Source organism: Thunnus thynnus, chromosome 9 (genome assembly GCF_963924715.1).
Source record: "Thunnus thynnus chromosome 9, fThuThy2.1, whole genome shotgun sequence".
Taxonomy (NCBI): Eukaryota; Metazoa; Chordata; class Actinopteri; order Scombriformes; family Scombridae; genus Thunnus; species Thunnus thynnus.
This window is the reverse complement of record NC_089525.1, coordinates 33,374,068-33,394,875: the sequence shown is the minus strand read 5'-3', so window position 1 is coordinate 33,394,875 and position 20,808 is coordinate 33,374,068. Positions and strand designations below refer to the sequence as shown.

General features: G+C 37.7%; 1 protein-coding gene across 2 annotated transcripts in view; it reads left to right on the top strand.

The window, feature by feature from the left end:
• LOC137188624 (NLR family CARD domain-containing protein 3-like) overlaps positions 1–20,808 on the top strand; it is a 164,329-nt gene that overhangs the window by 135,495 nt on the left and 8,026 nt on the right. The window contains exon 1 of one of the 2 annotated variants that reach the window (XM_067598200.1): positions 17,203–17,685. In XM_067598200.1, coding sequence (XP_067454301.1) covers positions 17,597–17,685 — 89 coding nt within the window. In that variant the 5' untranslated portion in view covers positions 17,203–17,596. Of the gene's footprint in view, positions 17,686–17,817; positions 17,882–20,808 lie in introns of those variants that run through there. The other variant, XM_067598201.1, reaches the window with a different exon arrangement.

The window sequence follows — 20,808 nt, the reverse complement described above, 5'->3', positions numbered from 1 at the left end:
ATATTTGGACTGATACTACAGCTTATTCTTCTGTTCTAGTTGTGTGATTCTATTGTATATTTCATCCTTCAATAAGTCTTTGTTAACAAAAGTCAAAAGTACCTCCGTCCACATTAAAACACCAAAACAGGTAACTCTCCTCCTACTGGCCATGTGAGGAGGACAGATGAGAAAGTCAGCCACAGAAAACCAGCGAAGAAGAAACGGTCTATTATATTATATTATATTATATTTTATATTATTGCAGCAGATTCCAACAGTTTGAGCAGAGAAAGGTGGTCGATAACTACGTTTACCTCTAAACAAGCTGTCAAAGTAAACAGTGAAAAGAACAACACTCGCATGATGCTGTCCGCCATTTTTGTTGTTGTCGTTGTGTTCCTTCTTCTTCTTCTTCTTCATCTTCCAATGAATCACTGCACTACTGCCACCATCTGTTCTGTCAGTGATATGACAGCGTTTCTACTCATACACACTATAACGCTGAGCCGGCGTTTTCACATTTACACACTTTGGAGAACATTTTGGAAAAAGCTCCGTTTTCAGGGGAGAAAAGCGCTGGATGGAGGGCCGAATTTTACAAATTTAGCTGGCTTAGTGTGGACATGAACTGAGGTGAAATTTGTGAGACATCTCCTAATCTTGTCCATCGTTTGCTTTGGTCACGTCGTCCTGTCAGCGTCTCTCTTTGATCTGCTGATCTTACCTGCTGGACGAGCTCAGAGGATGTTTATTCCACACCTAAAGTGTTGAAAGGTATCAAGAGGAGGGGCGGCTCAGGTGAGCGTGTGTGTGTGTTCTCAGTCAGGTGTATATGTGTGTGTGTGTGTGTGTGTGTGTTCTCAGTCAGGTGTGTGTGTGTATGTGTGTGCGTCCTCTGTGCCCCCAGGCTCTTCCTGTAGCGGCGTATGTTTCCAACCCTCAGGTGTGGGGACTTTTCAGGCTTTAAGTGAGGCCATAACAGCTCCCCAGTGAAGACAATTAGCTGCTAAACACCTCCCTGCTCACCTCACCACTGTTTGTTTACCCGCCCGCTGGCCGCCATGAGGTTGCCATGTTTACTTTTTGTCCTTGTGAATGTTCAACCATGTAGCGGAGGGCCAACAGGTACGTCCGGAGGATCGGAGAAGAAAAGAGGAAAAATAGAAAGAAAAACAAGTTTGTTGATGTGATGCAGACGCTCTGACACCTGAAACATCCTCTGACAGACGTCGACTTCTTACTTTCATGCATTTGTATCCACTCATGTTACCACATGGCCGATCAATTTTCACAATAAATTTCATTTCTGTAATATTTGACTTTAAGTCCGTCTATTGAGCATTTATAATCAGTGTATAAACAGTTAATAAATGGTTTATAAGTTACAATAATGCAGCTGTCAGCAGATATAAGTGTTTATTAATGTTAGTCAACAACTATAACTCCTCCTGTGGACACCTAAAAGTGTCTGCTGCTGTATAAACAGATAATAAATGATAATATAGTAAAGCACAGCTGTAACAATATAAAATATGTTTTCATAAGTTATAACTGTTAACAAATACTGAACATTAATAAACACTTAAAAATATCCTTATATCTTCTCATAACTGACATTATAGTGTGTTATAAACCATTTATAAACTGCTTATGAATGCAAAGTGTGGTGAATTTAAGTAACATGTTATTTTAATTGCTGTAAGGGTAAAAACAGTAAACTGTGAATTATATGCTCTCAAAATACAAACTGAGCCATGATATTACTGATAAAAATACTAATTTTCCCACATACTACTAGCATGATGAGAGGACAGGAAGTATCAGATTTTCACAGCAAGGCAACAATAGAAGGTGTGACCCACGTCAGCTGACCCACCCGTCAAAACTCAGAGAGTGAAAACAGGAAGTGCTCTGCTCCAACAAAGTCTGACAACAGTTTAGATCCGACGCAAAATCAAAAACACTTACCAACCAACATCTCCTATATTCTAGATCAGAGCTTGTTCAGTTATTAGTTGGCGATTCATTTTCTGTGTCGATGCCACTCGTTGCTTTACCTTTAATCTGTCTATATGAAAACTGATACAAATTTCTATTAAACTAACTATAATAAAAAGGAAGACGAAGAGAAGAGTTTTTGATTCAGTCGGCCAGAACAAAAGAGACCAGAAACATCTTTTCAGATCATTCCACCACTTCTTATTTGGGACTCTGACTTCACCAAACACTCGTGGACTTCAGACGTCTGTGGACTTGTCTCCGACGCCGCCAGCTACATATTGAAATGTTCATTTTTAGAGCCGAGACGTGGAGGCCATTTGCACCGAGAGCCGGGTGACGCCCGAGGTCGTGCCGAGACACATCGTCCATCAGGGTCCCCGTAAACACCCTGCTGGGTGTCCGTCGTCCTCGTCCCCGACTACTGTGTGTGTGTGTCACATGAATATACAAGGTGTGACTTTATAATCGAGTCGTATCTGTGAGTTAACAGTCAGTCCTGAGATGAAACCTGTCTGTCTTTGTGATAACTTTACTCACTGGATATAGAACAACTTCAACCTTTACTGCAGTAAAAGTAGAACAATAGCAGAACAAAACACAAGAAAACTCCTGCATTCAATATTTTAATAAAAGGAAAGTATCAGCAGTCAGATGTGACTTAAATATTGAAGGTAAAGAGCATAAAAAACCTCATATGGCTCATTTTCTATTTCTATATTTTGGAATTTCAGCTGAAAAAGACAAAATGACAAACAGAGAGACGGAAAGATTAAAGGAAAAGAAGGAAGGAGGAAAGGAGAAAGAAAGGATGTATTAAAAGATGGATTAAAAGAAGGAGGAAATGAGGAAAGAGGGCAGGAGAGAAAAAGAAAAGATAAAAAGGACCAAAGGAAGGAAAAATAAGGATAGAGAGATTAAAGGAATAAAGGAAGGAAGAGAAGGGATAAAGAATATAAGGGAAGAAATTAAAACAGAAAGGAAATAGTAACAGAAGGAAGGAAAGACAAACAAAGAAAGAAAGGGAGGGAAAAGAAAGGAATGATGAAAATAGACAAGAAAAGGCGGATTGAAAGAAGGAAGACATAAAGAAGAAATGACATTAACAGAAAGAAAGAAAGAAGGATGATTGAAAGGAAGGATTTGAATCAAAAATATTAAAATATAGAAGGAAAAAAAGGAGGAGAGAAGAATTAAAAGAGGAAGTGAAAGACCCTGTATTTGATTGACCGTCATGACAGATCAGCTAGTTACTTTAGCTTAGCAGTTAGCGATAGCTTCTCTCTCTCCTGCTCTCTCTTGCTCAGTGTGTCGTATGTTTTAGTTATTCCTCTGCCTCCTTTAGTGATTATGGTACATGTAATGAATGTAGTTTATTTGCCACGATGGAGGCGAAGCTCAGTGAATTACTATGGAAACACAATCATTAGCTGCTGTAGTTAGCAGCTAAAGCCCCAAGATGCCAACGCGAGGCGATCCAGCGTAAATCTCCCCCCAGCAGCTCCCGACCAGCTGGGAAGCCAGTAGTAACATGTTACTCCAAGCCAAAAAAAACAAAGGAAAATATATTTTTTAAGACAACACGATAGTCGCATAAGCTATTATATTTTTTTATAATTTAATGTGTATTTGAAAATTTGAGAATCATGGCCCGTCCCTAATGGATAATCAGGTGTTGTGATCTCAGACTGCAGAGGAAACGACAACCAGACAGATTCTAAAATAAGCCGAGGAAACAAGTTCAGGGTTTAAATAAGACTGAATCTGTTCAGTGTCTCTGTTTTACTGCTGTTGCCTCAAAGAGCGCGTCCTTCCACACACAGACAAACGTGGTCGGACAACATTCCCCTGAAAGGAAACTCACAAAGACATTATGTTGGTCGTCTCTCTGTCAGTTTCTGTCATCTCAGACGCATTAAAAGAAGTCTTAAAGTCGACTGTCAGAACAAACGTCTCCATGGTTCCTGTCAGTCCCTCACGTCTGATGAAACACTGACTGACTGTTCCTCTGACACTAACGTATACTTTGTGGTTCTTCATGGTGGAGAAATGAAGGAGACAGAAGACAAGTGATGACAGCTCTGAACCCTCTGAAGCTCACGACACAAACACGAGCGACATGCGGGAACATTTTCATTTTCATGTCCTAAAAACTCTGACTTTTCTCTCAGGTTTGTTTAGACGAGTTGAGGTTAAATTAATTGATTGATTGACTAATTGTCTCAGCTCTACATGAGGACATTTTAACTGTTGGCCAAACCTTATTGAAACATCAGTTATGGAGAGTTCCTCAGATGTGACATCAGAGAACTAAATATTTTCAACAAGGTGAGTTCAGGTTTATGAGGACTTTCTGGATTTCATTACTGATGTTGACATAAGAACATAATGATGCTTTTTGCATAGAATATACTGAATATACTGAACATCATGACTCAGTTCTGCAAAACTGCTGCTGTTTATAACACAAAGTAAAAACTCAGAACATGTTTAAGCTCCACATGTTGACGGTAAAACTTTAGTTAATGTCATTCGTTTGTTGTTGAACGTTTTTTCATCATCTCCAACACTGCTGCTTTTACAAGTTTGTCATGTTTGTGCAGGATGTTTGTGCAACTGTTCTGTGGTGTCAAAGGTGATTTTGGCCCTTGGAAATGTTCTTGAGCTGGTTTTTCTATGTGGAGCTGAAATGATTAGTCAATAAAACAATTAGTCAATCAACAGAGGATCAGTTATGTAATTATTAACAGCTGTTTACTACGACTGAAATGGAAATATGCCAATAATAATAATCATCATCTGATAGTTGGATTGAATTGTGATGAATAAACACTCATGATTTCATGTTGCCACTTGATGTTTCATGTATTTTTTCATGTTTTATGTACTTTAGTCTGTCCGCTCATGTCTGTGTGTTCTAGACCTGCAACGATTGATCGATTAGTCGATTGACAGAAAAATACTCTGCAACTATTTTGATAAGCGATTAATCGTTTCAGGTATGAAACGTTTCACGTCATTTTATTAAGATTTGCGTCTGTTCTTGGTCTTGTGTGACTGTAAATTCAATATGTTTGGATTATGTTCACTTGTTTGAGCAAAACAGGAGATTTGAAGACGTCACCGCGGACTTCAGGAAACTGTGACGGACATTTTTCACTGTTTTCAGGCATTTTATAGACCAAACGATTAATCAATAATGAAAATATTAATTAGTTGCTGCTCTAGTGTGCTCTATGTTTTACCTAACTGCAAGACAAACTTCCCCTCCTTAGACAATAAACTTAAAGTTGAAATTGATCAAATCTAATCTCTGAATATTCATTATGTATTAAACTTGTTGATTCAAGTAACATTTAAAGTCCAAACTGGTGCGACTCGTAAATTTTGTTTGTACAAATTTCAGAGAAAAGTTTTAGTTTGAGAAAAATTCTCTTTAAGAATAAATCTGTTGTTATTTTGAGCCAGTTTGCATTCAGTGAGTGTTGGAAGGAGTTTTGAAATAACAAACAAGTGAGAAAGACAGATTAACATTAATATACCTGCAACACACCTGAGACTTATTTCACCTTTCAAACACTCCATCAGGAGACTCAGCGTTCCCCGATGGACCCATCAGAAAACTAAAAACCCTCCAATGACCAAGTCATATTCCTCACGGACGTCCTGATATTGTAATTAGTGTCCATCACCAACCAATCCCATCGTCCTCTGGGAGTGTTGTGAGGTAACAGTGTTTTTTTAACAGTAGAGAACTAACTGTTGATTTAAGACCAAAGAGGAGCTGAGGGTCCAAAGTTAAATCTAAAATATCAGTAAATATTAGGAGGCTTTCCACCTTAAACATGTGGTTCCACCTTAATATCTACAGTAACAAATACATGCAGACTGTTTTCTCTCAACATTTTTATCAGTTTTTACTTATTTTGTTTTATTTTTGCAATTTATTCATTTGATTTATTGTAAATAACTTAATTTCTTCATCTCAACTCTCAGTGCAGAGTTTAAGGTTAATTGGGTTACAATAACCAGTTCACTATGGGATCCTGTTTCAGGTTCATGATATACCTGAAATCTCCACAGCTGCACAACTAATACATCTCTTATCAAACATTTTCTCTCTCAGTGCTATTTCTTTTAAACAAAAAGCAATGAACATATCATTTAAGAAGGGAATTTTGACTAAGAAATGACAGTCTATGTATATAACATGGATGCATTATAATATGATGTAAATCATATTAATAGTAGCATCATTTTATCTACATATCATATAGGGACAAGCTGAAAAAATCACTTGAGCTATAGACTGTAAAACATCTGTTAAAACTGTGAATTACTAATATTTCCAGTGCATTACACAAACTTTCAATGAAAAAGGCACAAAAACTAGTTGGGATAAAAATACTTTACAAGGGCCGGATGTACGTGCACACGGCGGAAGACGTCTCTTATTATTTTCAGGAACATGGCGGGCGAGGAGCCGTTTGGTGCTGATGTTATTGTAACGTATTTAATATTCAACAGGTTTAGGTGAGACAAATCACCTGTGAAAACATTGCCAACAGTAAACAAGTCACGGATTCAAATACATCATCAGTGGAGTCTTGTGATTGGTTTGCTCTCCACGTGAAAGTGTCTTTCATCAGACGGACGTTAACCCTTTACATGCTCGTCCCTGCAATGTTGCTGCTTTCATTCATAACCCAGCCGTACCAGCATTTTCCCTGAAATGTTACAGGGGTCTTGAGGTGAGAAACTGGCAGCACAGATTTCCCTGAATATCGATCTCTGCTCCCATTCACACATGACTTCATGCAGGAAATGTTCCTGAACATTTCAGGGATAGTCTGCATGTGTGAAAGGGGCTATAAACAATATAAATAAAATGTTACAAGTAAAAATATGTATGTGTGTGTATGAATAGGGAACATGTTTTCCAACCTTGAGCTGTTCTATAAATAAAATGTTTACTGATTTGTACATTTGTATTTGGTGCCTGTATTATTTTTCTTGTGATTTGTGTCCCTGGTAGATTTATACTGTTAAATTGACAAGTTAAACTTATAGTCGAGTTTATGCTGGAAAAAGATACCATACATGTGGAGTTAGGAGAGTTTGAAAGGTGCTAAACAAACACTAGTTTGCACACTAGTGTTTATTTCCCTTGTTCTGCTCCCTCTTCCCACAGACTGTGACTACATGCACACTAATATTCCACTATTATTCCAAATATGACAATATACCGAATTTGATACAAGTCATGTAAACAGCGTATTCCATTTGGATATTCTGAATTAGGTCTTATTCCGAAAGTAGAATCTTCCAGTTAAGATTATTTGGGTTTTAGGAGCATTCTTTGGACGTGCATACAGCACATTCAGAATATGTGTCTCAGTTAGGTTTTTTACAGCAGTTTGCAGACTAGCCAACAGTTTGCAAGGCTGAGGTAGAGATGCATGCCCAAAGGTCAGAAGGAGATCACACTGATCTCTATAACTGAGTAGGCCGCCTACTGCATAAGTTGTATGTGTTGGAGTCTGTTCTCGTGCAAAAAGAATAGCTTGAAGAACACAGTTTTGCAAAACTTGCAGAACGGTAACAACGAAAGCTCAAATAATGTAAAACCATGTGGAAAACATGATGGAAATATGAAGTTTCTGTTAGTTTCCTGTATTCATGTGAGGAAGGTTACAGTCTCCTCATCGCTCCACACAGATCTGATGTTTTCAGTGATGTTTAATTCACATGATTCATGTACGTCATCATTTATTCACTCAGTCTGTTTACATTTGTTTTTTCTATCCACACGACTACTTTTACACAGACATTGAATTTCTGGCACAAATTGAGAATGTGAATAAAAACAGGTGGATGGAAACACACACAGAGAGTCTGAAGGGCCCATCAGACGGTTCTCTGATGTTCTCCTTGATCAGACAGCTGCCTGAAGGATTTGTGAGCGAAATCCAAAAGGATCTTTTCAGCCTGTAATTGGGGGAATTCTTGTAAATTAAGCTTTAAATTGAAACGGGGACTCCCTGAAACCCCTCGAGACTTCAGTTTGAGAACCGCCGCTGTACTCGCCCAAACTGTCAGTCAGCGGAGCGGAGCGCCAGGGGCCTACAGTCATCTCCTAAACGGTAATTTATGTGTTGTTGTGGAGGACAAATTGCTGCAGGAGGTGCACCATTAGCTAAACTGCATTTCAGAGCGACATGTTTTCACCTGCAGCACAGCTATGCTAAAAATGTCATAACTCAGCGCCGAGCCCCCGGCAGCCAGAGACACACAGACTTTATAGGAGGGAGGAGAAAGAGACACACTGTCAGAGATAAAATATACACTGTACTGTTTCTCACACACTCACAGACAGGTGAGCAAACACAAATACACATTTACAGTGACTGCTGTTAAGATCAGGGCTGGAAGAAGTATTCAGATACTTTACTTAAGTAAAAGTATCAATACAACAATGTAAAAATACTCCATTATGAGTAAAAGTCCTGCATGAAAAATCCTCCTATAGTAAAAGTACATAAGTATTATGAGCTTGATGTAGTTAAAGTATTGCAGTAAAAGTACATAAGTATTATGAGCTTGATGTAGTTAAAGTATTGCAGTAAAAGTACATAAGTATTATGAGCTTGATGTAGTTAAAGTATTGCAGTAAAAGTACATAAGTATTATGAGCTTGATGTAGTTAAAGTATTGCAGTAAAAGTAGTGGTTTGGTCCCTCTGACTGATATATTATTATATATGACATCATTAGATTATTAATAGTGAAGCATCAGTGTTAGAGCAGCATGTTACTGTTGTAGCTGCTGGAGGTGGAGCTAGTTTACACTACTTTATATACAGTTAGCTAGTTTAGTCCAGTGGTTCCCAACCTAGGGGTCGGGCCCCTCCAAAGGGTCAGCAGATAAATCTGAGGGGTGGTGAGATGATTAATGGGAGAGGAAAGAAGAAAAAACTAAGTTCTGATACACAAATCTGTTTTCAGTTTTTAGACTTTTTCTCTAATCTTTGATTTTTGCTGAAATATTGGATCATTTGAACATTTATTGAAATGAAAGCATGTGAGAAGTTTAGAGGGAAAAATCACTATTTGGTGGAGCTGTTAACAACTCATAGACATGTGAAATGTGACCCCGACTACACACTGCTTTTTGTAAGACGTCAAAAGCCAAAAAGGTTGGAAACCACTGGTTTCATCTTTAATAATGTTAAATCAATGTTTCACTATTGACTCTTCATCACAGAAACATTTTTAAAAATGAAGGTCTGGTCACAGAGAATATGATATGATTTATTTATGGATTACAGACAGACAGTACGAGGGATAACATACTTTTTACAAACTCAAATAGATTATTGGGAATTGACTCTATATGATTAGTGCTAAGTTACATGATTTCATTTCCATGAATAAAGACTGTAAATAAAGTTGTTTTCTGGCTGTTGTGTTCAGATCAGAGTTTTGATACTCAACAGTGAACATGTGGATCTGTGTGATTGTACTGAACTCTCCTCCTGCTTTAATAAAGTTTGAACATTCAGCTGCTGGGACAGTCAGCTCATAACAAACAGCACAGCGTCCTCTAGTGGTTCCACACTGAATCACATGCTGGATCTGAAGAAGCTGCACAGTTTTATAATCAGCAAAACAATAATCAGGTCAATTAGTTAAGTAAAAATAATGATATTACACTGTAGAAATACTAAAAATAAGGTTAAACATAAAAGTTCTGGACTCAAGACATTGACGTATTATCAAGAAACTGCTGTTTATTATGTATATACAGAATATTATACTGCTGCAGTATTATTGTTACTGAGTCACTGACATGTATTCAGGATTTTAACGTTGTTGCTGGTTGAGGTGAAACTGATTTTAACAGCTTTGTTTACTGTTTAGTTTGAGTTGAATCCAGAATAAGACACCAAGTGATCAAAGGTTTGTGTGTAAAATCTCACTCTTCAACATAACTTATAACTATATATTATAATTATGTACAAAGTGGCAGACAATGAAATTATTCAAGTATACAGCAGTATACAGTATATAGATAGATCGATAGTTTTGTGGATTAATTGAACAATTGTATGAATTTATATTAGATTATGAATTAATGATTTATAACATTTTGTTTTAATAAATATTTTTGAAAAATGTTCAAATCTTGTATAATTTATATAATTTATGCACAAAATGAAATGAAGAAGTGAGAAAATCCACTGAGCTCTGGTTTTAAAGACAAATGTTGATTATGTTTGAACAGCATGGCGTTCATATACAGTAAAAATTTCAACCTATATTCAAAAAAATGTGTTATTCTCTCCTGCAAACCAAATATATTGTCAACAAATGTCTTAAAAATCAGAATCTCTGTGTCTGTTTCTATTAATCAAACCTGCTGACAGTTTAAATTCATTTAAATTCTGTCAGTTTTTCCTCCGACAGATTTATTCTGCAGGAAACCAGAAAACTGCTCCTGAATTTATCCAGAAGTAACTTAGAAGTTAGAAGATGATGTTTAAATATTTAAACCAAGACTCTGTGTTTTATGGCTGCATTGTTCCATCAGATGGAAATAATTAACATGTCTGCTGCTTCTTTTTAGACACATTTTCCCCCAAAATCCAGCCTGATAGATGATGTATCTGTATATTTAAAGGAAGTCAGTGATGTAGAAAAACACATTTCAACACAATAAATATCTGTGGGTTTGGACAAAGTTTGGATAAACAAACAAACAGTTTTGTTATGATGACATCATCACAGGGTCCCGCTCGCCGACATGGTTTCTGGTTCTGCTGCAGATGTAAACGTTCAAATCTGATTGAAATAAAAACACAAATAAATAAAAATGCAGCTTTAAACAAACCTTACTCAACAGTATGTTGTGTTGTTCACTCTGGATGTTTATCTCAGGGTGGTAATTTATCTAATATCATTGTTTCTTCTGTATTTCTGTGTTTTGCAGCCTTTACCTGCTGCTCTGGTACATTGTCATGGGAGCTGTATTGTAGTTTTTCGTAGGTTTTAACGTCTGACAGCTGTAGTGCAGCAGAGTTGTCTCAGAATATGAAAGTAAAGCTTCATTTTTCAGAAAGACAGATGAAGGAGAGATTGTGTTGAGATACAGAAGCTGAACAGGAAGTGATGTCATGACTTTGGTGCCCTGTTGAGTCTTTGTAATGCAGTGACTTTATAGTAAACTTATTATACTTAATGAAATCTGGTTTTATATTATTCCATAATCTGACTTCATATTGACTTTATCACTGTGATCTCTTCTGGTACGTGATGTTATTATTACTATGCTGCTCTTCATACACATTAAAGAATCACTGGGTCGAAATTTGACCCAGTTTGGGTCGATAAAGCACCAAAACAACATCAGGTTAACTTTAGCAATCTGTTGTTGTGAGCCAGTGTTACAAACAACAAGCTTCAGCTAAAAACTCTCACAAATGTTTTGTTTATTGCACAATGCATATAACATTCAGAAGATATACAAGTTATTAACAATCAATAACAAACCGTGACATGTAAGTTTAAAAAGAGTAGAGATTATAACAAGCTTTAGTTTGGGTAAATAACCCAACAGGAAAATAAAAAATAAGACTAAAACTGGCTCAAAACAACATTAACCCAGTATTGTGTTTGTGCTTTATTGACCCAATTTTAACCCAGTTTTAGTGTATATATGCAGTACAGACAGTATGTGTGTGTGTGTGTGTGTGTGTGTGTGTGTGTGTGTGTGTGTGTGTGTGTGTGTGTCTGTTTCCTGTGAAATGTCTGTCAGGTTCGGTGCAGAAGCTTCCAGCAGCAGCAGCAAAGCAGCCAATCAGAGTGTGACAGACGAGTGAGAGTCCGACCATCTGTAGGTGGACTGATGCCGACGCAGCAACACACACACACACACACACACACACACACACACACACACACACACACACACACGCACACACCTACAAACTGTAGATAATAAAAACATGGAGGTAAATAATCACATTCGGTTGTGTTACTGTAGTTGTGTAAATTCCTTGTACTGTATATTTGTACTTTAAAGCTACTCTGTGCAGCTCTTGTATCCTTGAGGCCTAACAAACAAGTTAAATGCATTTTCTTCCTTTTCTTCCAAATAACATTTGCAGAGACAGTTTGTCTGATATTTTAAAACTTGCATTGTGCACCAATGTTACCTTTCTCAGCATGTTACCGCCGGCAACTGTCCATCAATAGAATAACATGAAACCAACCAGGAGATATGAGCAAAACAGGCCTCAAACCATCAAAACACTGCTGCACTGCGCCGACACTGGTGGTAAAAAACACCACCTTATCTTAAAAGCATCTATAATTGATTAATTTTATAATAATGTCTGAGCTGTCAGTGTGTAATGTAGCTCTTTATAGAACGTACTACAGTGTATCTACAGGAAATGCAGCAGGAAAGCTTTCAGTGGGCTTTATTTCTGACAGCACGTCTTGTTTTTTTGGTTGAATATAGATGTATTTCAGTGTGGTTCTGATCCGTATGAATACATGTTAGTGTTAAAACATAAACTGAAGAGTTTGGAAGTGAGGATGTAAACATGTCAAATGTTTTGTTGCTTGTTTGTGTTTGAAGTGAGAAAAGTATTGAGGACATTTGAAGGCTGTAGTCACTGAATGCTTTCTGTGTGTAAACAATGCTAAATGTGTCACAGTTTGATCCATGATTGTTGCTGTTGTGTCGACTTTGTGAAGAGTTTTGAACAAGTGGACTCAGTATTGATCCCTGCAGGGAACCAGCTGGATAAAACTGTAATATTCCAAAAGAGTCACAACCCTCCTCCTCTTGGCTGCAGCGCTGCATGTGTGCATTAAATCTGTTTATAAAAAGCACCAAATGAGATGTTTGGTTGTGTTTTGACTCCGTCTGGTCCATCAGTGTTGTATTAGCCATGAAGTGAATATGATTACATGTACTCCTCCCTCCAGTTTATCTTTTATCTTTTGCTAATTGCTCCATAATAGAAGCATAATCCCCCACGTTCATTAACAAAGGCTGAAAATTAAGTGTTGGCACCACATCTGCTCCGGAGCCCTCAGCGTCTATAAAAACGTGTGATCTGTGCACCACAGTGCTCTGAGTTATTACTATATAATTTCATTTATTTTATATTACTGCTGAGATAAAGCATTATAATCACTGCATGGGGAATTAAAAAATTAGCACAAAGCTGCAGTGCAGGAGTGTAGCTGGTGTCTATTTGCTGCCACAAATAGACACCAGCAGTCACCTCCAACAAAAGGTGAAAATTGCACCCTGGGGGGAACAGCTTTGAGGGGGGCAAAGGTGTAGATACACCCCTTCCTCTCTTTGTCTTTCCATCTCTGACTTTGGCTCTTCCCCCAAAAAAATCTGTAACTGTACCATCAGAGCTAGTTTGTGTTCGTGGCTGCAGGGGCCTCCGGGGAAGCTCATCCAGCAGCTGAACAAAGGCAACATCTTCGTGTTAGAGGCAGAAACTCTGTAAACAGCGAACTGTTCCTTTAAAGGACTTTTTTTTTTCAGTTCTGTATTAAGACAACAGTCAGGAGCCCAAAGGATCAGTGAAACCTGTTTTTCTTGCTGTAATCGTTGCTCCTGTTCATACTGACCGTTAGAAGATCCCGTCATAATACACTTTACAATGGAAGTGATGGGAGACAAAATCCACAGTCCTCCTTCTGCCCTTATGACCAGTGCTGGAAAGTAACTGAGTACATTTACTCAAGTACTGTACAAAACTGACAAAGATAAACTTTATCTGGAAAAACTGTCTTCAACCATTCAAGCATCACATTCAAAAAAAATTATTTATGAGGAATGTAATTGTTTCATCTCCCATGTCACTCAGGTGTTGTTTCATTGTGCTGTATGTGATTGTTTTAAACGAAAGATGTATGTCTTTACTGTATTGTAATAATATGATATTCAGATCCTTTACTTAAAGCTGTAGTGAAGAACTTTTACATATAAATCAATGTCCGTTACATTTAAGCCAAACAAGTTCACACAGTGCTGATTAAGCCTTTCACCACCAGGTACATCTCTCTGTATTTCACAGTATACAGAGGTTTTAATCTGGTGTCCGGTTTGACATTCCCACGCTGGCCGGATGAAAGCATACTGAGCATGCTCACCAGAGACTTCTGCCAGCCGAGCGGCTAACCTCCGGTTAGCTCTCTGCTAACTTGAATGGGGATCAATGAACGGATCAAATTCTGTTGATTTATGTTGATTTGATTCAACAGAACCGTTTTTCTTAAAAACCTCAAATACTTGAGTTCATTAAAGTCTCCTCCACTCAAACATGTGTTTCTTCTTCTTGACTGTGATGTTGTTCTTCTTCTCTGTTTCTCTGAGCTCACTTTAAATCTCAGTTTAACACCTGCAGGATTGATGACGTCACAACTAGTTTTGAGCCAATCATGGTCCAGTATGCGACTTACACAAGTGTGATGTGGAAACTTGAAGCCTCCAGTGCAACAAACACTGAGAATGGACTTTACAGTGAAGTAGTTCAACTCTGCAAACTAAACATATTTAAATATTTACAGATTCTGGAGTTGTTTCATGAAGGATGAGATGTCATTTTAAGAATTTTTAACTAATAAACTAATCTTTTTTTCATGGAAAACCGACATCAGACACACATTTTTATTCCAAGCAGAGTATTTTTATATTCTTAAAACATGTGAGGAGGATCTTTAAAGTTCAGACATTTAAAGTCAGTTTTGATTTTTTATATTGCCTGTAAAACTATTTTGGGTTTTAGTCAGAGCGATTCAAAAATGATTCTTCTGATCGTGTTTATTGGTCAGATTTTATAGCAAAAATCATCAGTTTTATGAAAGTCAAAGATAGATTGGATTCATGTTGTACAGACACACTGTGAGATACATAATCAAAGTCTAAAAATAAAAATCATGTGATATTTCTAAAGGAACTTTGCAACACATCTGATATATGTTTAATAAGTTATACTCTTCACAGCAACGCTGTCTCTGTATTTGAACACTGGTGGAGTTTATTGATCCACAGAGAGCTGCTGAGGCTCAGTGACACCACTGGATCTGATTATTTCAAATATCTTCATTTCTTTTTAAAGCCTAAATGTTCCTGTTTTCATGTTTTTTTATGTGTGAGTGAAGCAAACAGCTCCTCCTCTGACAGGATGTGATGCTGTGAGTGAACAGCAGGTGGCAGCAGACGCTCATGTTTCTGTTCCTCCAACACTTGAGTTTCACACAGTTTATATGTTCAGAGGTGGAAGAAATAAAACGCATCCTTTACTTTAGTAAAAGTAGTAAAACTACCATCAAATACTCCTTTACAAGTAAAAGTCCTGCATTCAACAATATATTGAAACTCTGAGAAATAAAATGTAGTGAATCATGAAACAGTTGAGTGTTTCTCTCTGACATGTGGAGGAAAAGTAGAAGGCGTGTCCACCAGTCCTCCCATAACACAGTCTAACTGGTCCCAGTATGAATCTAACAGTGGACAGACTGGTTTGATGATGGTGTGTGTATATTCAGTATTTATATGTTGTACATTATTCTATAAAGCTGTTTCTCTCCTGATTGTTCTGGAAACTTTCATGTACATGAAGGATGATATTAAAATATATTTTGCTTTCATAATCTGCTTTTCTCTTGTTTGTCTCTTTGTGAGCAACCTGACTTTCAGACATTTTCTTCTTCTTACGTCATTTCTTCTACGTGCTGTTTGACGGTTCTCTCGCTCTCTCTGTCTTTTTTTCCTTTTTGGAGTTTCACTTCACTTTTTGTTCTCGTAGTGTTGCAACTTCTTTTCTCCTTCTGAAGGTATTTATTGTAACTTTATTCTGTTTGTATTGTGACAGTTTTCACTGTTTGACTCTTGAATGACTCTTTGTTCATCTTGTTAGTTTAGTTCCAGTAGAAACAGCAGAAATCTGTAGTTCAGAACTCTACTAACAGTCAACACAAATCAACACGGTGGAAGTTTTCCTCCATTTTAGTGTCACTGTTCAAAGTGTCCAATAACAGCTGACAGTACTGAGTCAGTGTTCACAGATCAATAACACATTTTCGTCACATGCTGAGTAAAAATAAGAGTGACAGTTCATAAAAAGTACAAACAGAAGTAAAAACAGAGGTTAAAAAAATATCGTAATATACAATATACAGATTTTGTTTGGCAGTGATGGAGGAAGTGGTTAAAGTCGTGCCGGAGCTCAGAAACATCCGCTTTCAGACTGTGTCTCACGCTGATAGATGTGTAATGTTGCTCCTTTTCTCTGACTTTAATGAACAGCTTTAGCTGTCACACAGCAGCAGCATCCATACCTGTGTCTCCAGACTGGAAGAGGGGCTGTTTGCAATTTACGTGTTTGGCTCAGCAGCGGTAACTTCATGAACTATTTAAATCTTCTGATGAGGCGTTGAGACCTTACGATAACATTATTAACTTAAACGCTTACTGATCGCTTACACACCTTTACCCCCCCCCCCCCAAAAAAAAAAAAAAACCTATCGCAACCAGCGAAAGGCTCATCTTAATCTCCTTCAGTTATTACAGTTCACTCACTGCAAGAAGCTCTGTAGATTGTTTTGCCCTGAGTTTGGCCTCTCAGGCTACATACAGGCTGCCCTCCTCAGTACTGGAGCTTGTTGGGGCTGCATGCAGCCTGAAAGGAAGCCTGCAGACGCTACTCAGGGCTGAAAATTGATCCTACTTTCTTGCATGATTGTAAAAAAAAGGTATTTTTAATTTATATTTTAGTACCAGTTAATATTCTACTATAAAGCTGCAACAGTCGTGCTAATATGACAAAGTTGTGTTGTGGATGTAAATAAGTCAGTATAAAGTGCCTCAGGTAACTTGAGGTGGTTCTTCCCAGTGTGTAGTGTGTATTAGGGGGTCAGGTGAGGTACTATGAGTTCAGAGGAGCTGTGAGCTTGGAGTATCTTTCTTCAGACTGAATGTCCTTAGTAATTAGTCTTATGTTGAAGAGCTTTTCAAAGTCCATCAAATCAAAGAAGTGAAAAGTGATCTGATCCCCAAAGAAAGCCAAAGAAAAAGCAACATGAAGTGTACCCTCTAGTCTTCAAACCATCCAAAAGCTTCCTGAAAAAACATTTTCATTCTCTTCTCCTAAACCTCTGTAATATATAAACTTTTTACATTCTATTTTATTTGGTTTCTGTATCATATTTAAACTGTGAAGAAAGTCAGACTGTCTGTTCAGGACTCGTACGACAGCTCTGAACTCGTCAGTTTCATTCATACTGAGAGAAGTCTCAGAAAATTGGTGAAGCCACAAATTCTCTTAAATCACTCGTACGTGTCACTTAAGAACAAATCTGTTGGTTCGAGTGCTTCTTGCATGAGGCCCATTTTGAGCATTGTGAAAGTGATTTAGATATAACACTGCAGGTCAAAGTGCCAACAACATGGAAACTGTCAGATGAGAGTGTTTAGTATTGAAGTGGATGAGCTGCTTTCCTCCAGTCAGAGCTCTGTTTGTCATGTGACTGAGAGGAACGATGAGAAATAACGTGTTGGGTTTGTGTGAAGGTGTTTCTCTGCTATGGATCAGTGTGAGGACGGAGAGGAGGGAGTCTCTCCCTCTAAAAGCTCTCTGTTTGGGGAACATGACAGCCAGACCAAAGCTCAGAGGTGAGATGAGGATCTCTAACTGTCCATCACTGTTCTCCACTCACATCACTCCACCATCATTATTCACACTCAAAGCTCTGTGTGTGTTGTGCTGAAGCCCAGAGCAGCAGCACAGACCAGACACTGCTGGACCTGGACCTGGACCTGGTTCTGGATCTGGACCTGGACCTGGAAAGAAAGAGCAAGTCCACATCAGGTTAGTTTATAATGTCAGCAACGTTACTAAATATTTTAAAGAACAATTTACAATGACAAAGTCTTATTAGAAGAGGAACTCTATTTATACTTCTTCATAACTTTATTTATATTTCAATGGACTGTTAAAGGACATAAATGATGCAAAGACATCAGTTTTGATGGAAAGCTGAAACAAGCTGAAGCTGTATGTTACTTACTTTATTAGGTCCAGCTGAAGTTCACTCACTGTATTTTACAACAGTAAAATTCATGACAAATGTCTTAACAAACTCAGTTCTGTTTCAGTCGGCATCATGTTTGAAGTCAGTGTGGCAACAGAGTCTTAATGAAATAAATATGTTTCATAGTTTAGTCATTATTATGATTAATGCACTTTTAGACATGAACATAACTTATATACCCATCTATGGAAATGCCTGAGTCTAAAACTATTTTACTTCACCATGATTCAGGAATAACGATAACATCAGCATCATATGTCAAAGCACATAAATGAACAAAGTCTAATTTAGTTATCAAACTTTGTAAATTCATGTGCATTAAGTCCAATCCTAACCAACATTTAAAATCATCAGGAGTATTATAAATGGCTGTACCACTGTCATGACCTGGATGGGGTTGTATATTACCTGAGAGCAATAACAGCAATGCAATGAAACATCTTTCTTTATATTTTGTGTATAACAATTTGTTTAGAACACCCCTAGAATTTGAAGAATCACTCTACGATTTAAAAAACCACACTGAGAGACAATAAAATTATCCTGTAAAGTCATTACACTGACCAACCAGGTGAGATTTCCAGGCTCTGTGCTGCAGAGCAGAATATCTGGAGATATACATGTCTTTGATACTGTTTGACCCAGTGCGCTCATCCCCCAGGGGGCTCCATCCAAAGCATAATGCACAGCAGATTTACAAGCCCAAGATAATTTGGGCAACACATAGATCAGAACCAGTACGGTCAAAATCTGTGACATTGCATTCGGTCACAAAGAGAGAATTAGAATAAAAAGTTTATCCAGTCTTCGCACACGATCCACGGTAAAGAGGCCGGTGTTCACTGACCAGACCAGGAACAGGATTCCTGACAGAAGCCTGAAATGACTCTGGTTCCTTTGACAGAAGTGCAAGTGTTTAGTGCAGAAGGTCCACAACAACTTCCACTAGAAAGGAGGCCCAGGGTGGGCACATGCCACCTCCAACAGAATCAGACCATTTGTAGTAATAAACAGTGTCAAAATCAAAAAGAATGTTGCGGATAGTCACAGTTATAATAACCACTAAGCCGATGTTGATTTAAAACCAAGTAATCACAATCAAAACCATAATTATTCAGCATGTGACTAGGACAAAAACACACAAAGACACTGATGTGCTGCCATCTCGCATGACGATTAGCGTCAGCGGCTGTTTATCTTGATGAACCAAGTCCTAATATTAATTCAGATTTTGTTTTGCCAATATTCTGGAAATCTCATTAAAAATGCACTAAATGAATGGAAACCTAGTTACATACAGATTGATTGGGTAAGGTGCCAAGGAGTTTAATGTCAGTTATATCACAGCTGATATACAGTAACCAGCAAAAGATTGAACTTACTACTGAACTGAAGAAAGTCAGAAACAGTGCACTGTTCAATTCAATTCACTTTAATGACCACACAGCTAAACTGGTGGGATTTGGTTCCCTTATAGTGTTTAAAAGCACAGTTCCATTAACATTATTGCACAGAAAAGAACAACTACAATCACATCAGATATCACAAATACACACAGCACAACAGTAGTTTTTTTTCCATCCACCCATTTTTTTTACATGTTCAATTTGCACATAAAAAATCTGAGTGTTGAGAAAGCTGAAAACTGAAAGTAAATCTCGAAATATCACAAAAAAGTTTTTACTCTTGGCTGAGGTGGAAAAGTTGGCGTATTGATAAAAGTAAAATGCAACAAAGTACCTGTGTGCATTAAAAGCAAATGTAAACAGACCTGATGAATAAATGATGACATATATAAAGCATGTGACTTAAACGTTACTGAAGAGCTGAAAACATCAGATCTGTGTGGAGCGATGAGGAGACTGTAACATTCATCAGATAATACATGAAACAAACAGAAATGTTGTATTTCGATCATGTTTTCCACATGGTTTTCCAATGTTGTAGCTTTGACTGTTGACTCGCTCTTTTAATGACGTCATCTCGTTGTGTTCTCTTCTTCTGCAACCGTTTAATGGCACCGACTGTTTATCTTGATGAACTCTAACATTCACAAAATGGCAGTGAATGTGCATTAATTTGGTTTTTCATTTGCCAATGTTCTGGAAATTTAGTTACAATTTGCACTAAATTAATGAAAACCTAGCTACATACAGATTGTCCAGGTAAGGTGCCAAGAAGTTTAAGGTCCATATTACAGTGGGTAAAAGCTGTTTTTCAATCAGTTTGTCTTGGTAGGCAGTGAGTTATAGCACCTCCTGGAGGGTAACAGCTGGAACAGAAGGTGATCTGAATGAGTGCAGTCTGAGATGAGTTTATGAGCTCTATTTACAGTTTGTTATTGGTACAGAAATTTAATGATGGAAGGTGGGTGCCAATGATTTTAGATACATTGCTGACAATCTTCTGGAGTCTTTAGTGGGTTTGTCTGTCTGAACTGTTGTGCCAGACTAACATTCAAGGATACTTTCAATTATTGTTGTGTAGAAGCGGAGGAGGAGGTGTTGTCTCACTCTGCATTTCCTGGGCTGATGTAGAAAGAAAAGTCTTTGCTGGGCTTTTTTATGATGTGGTCTGAACTGAGTTCCATTGAAGTGTACTGTGGACGTGGGTGCCAAGAAATGTGATTGATGCAGTGATGGATATGGAGTTGACATTGATGAGTATTATGGGGGGTCTTAGAGTGTGGTTTGAACCTAAAGTT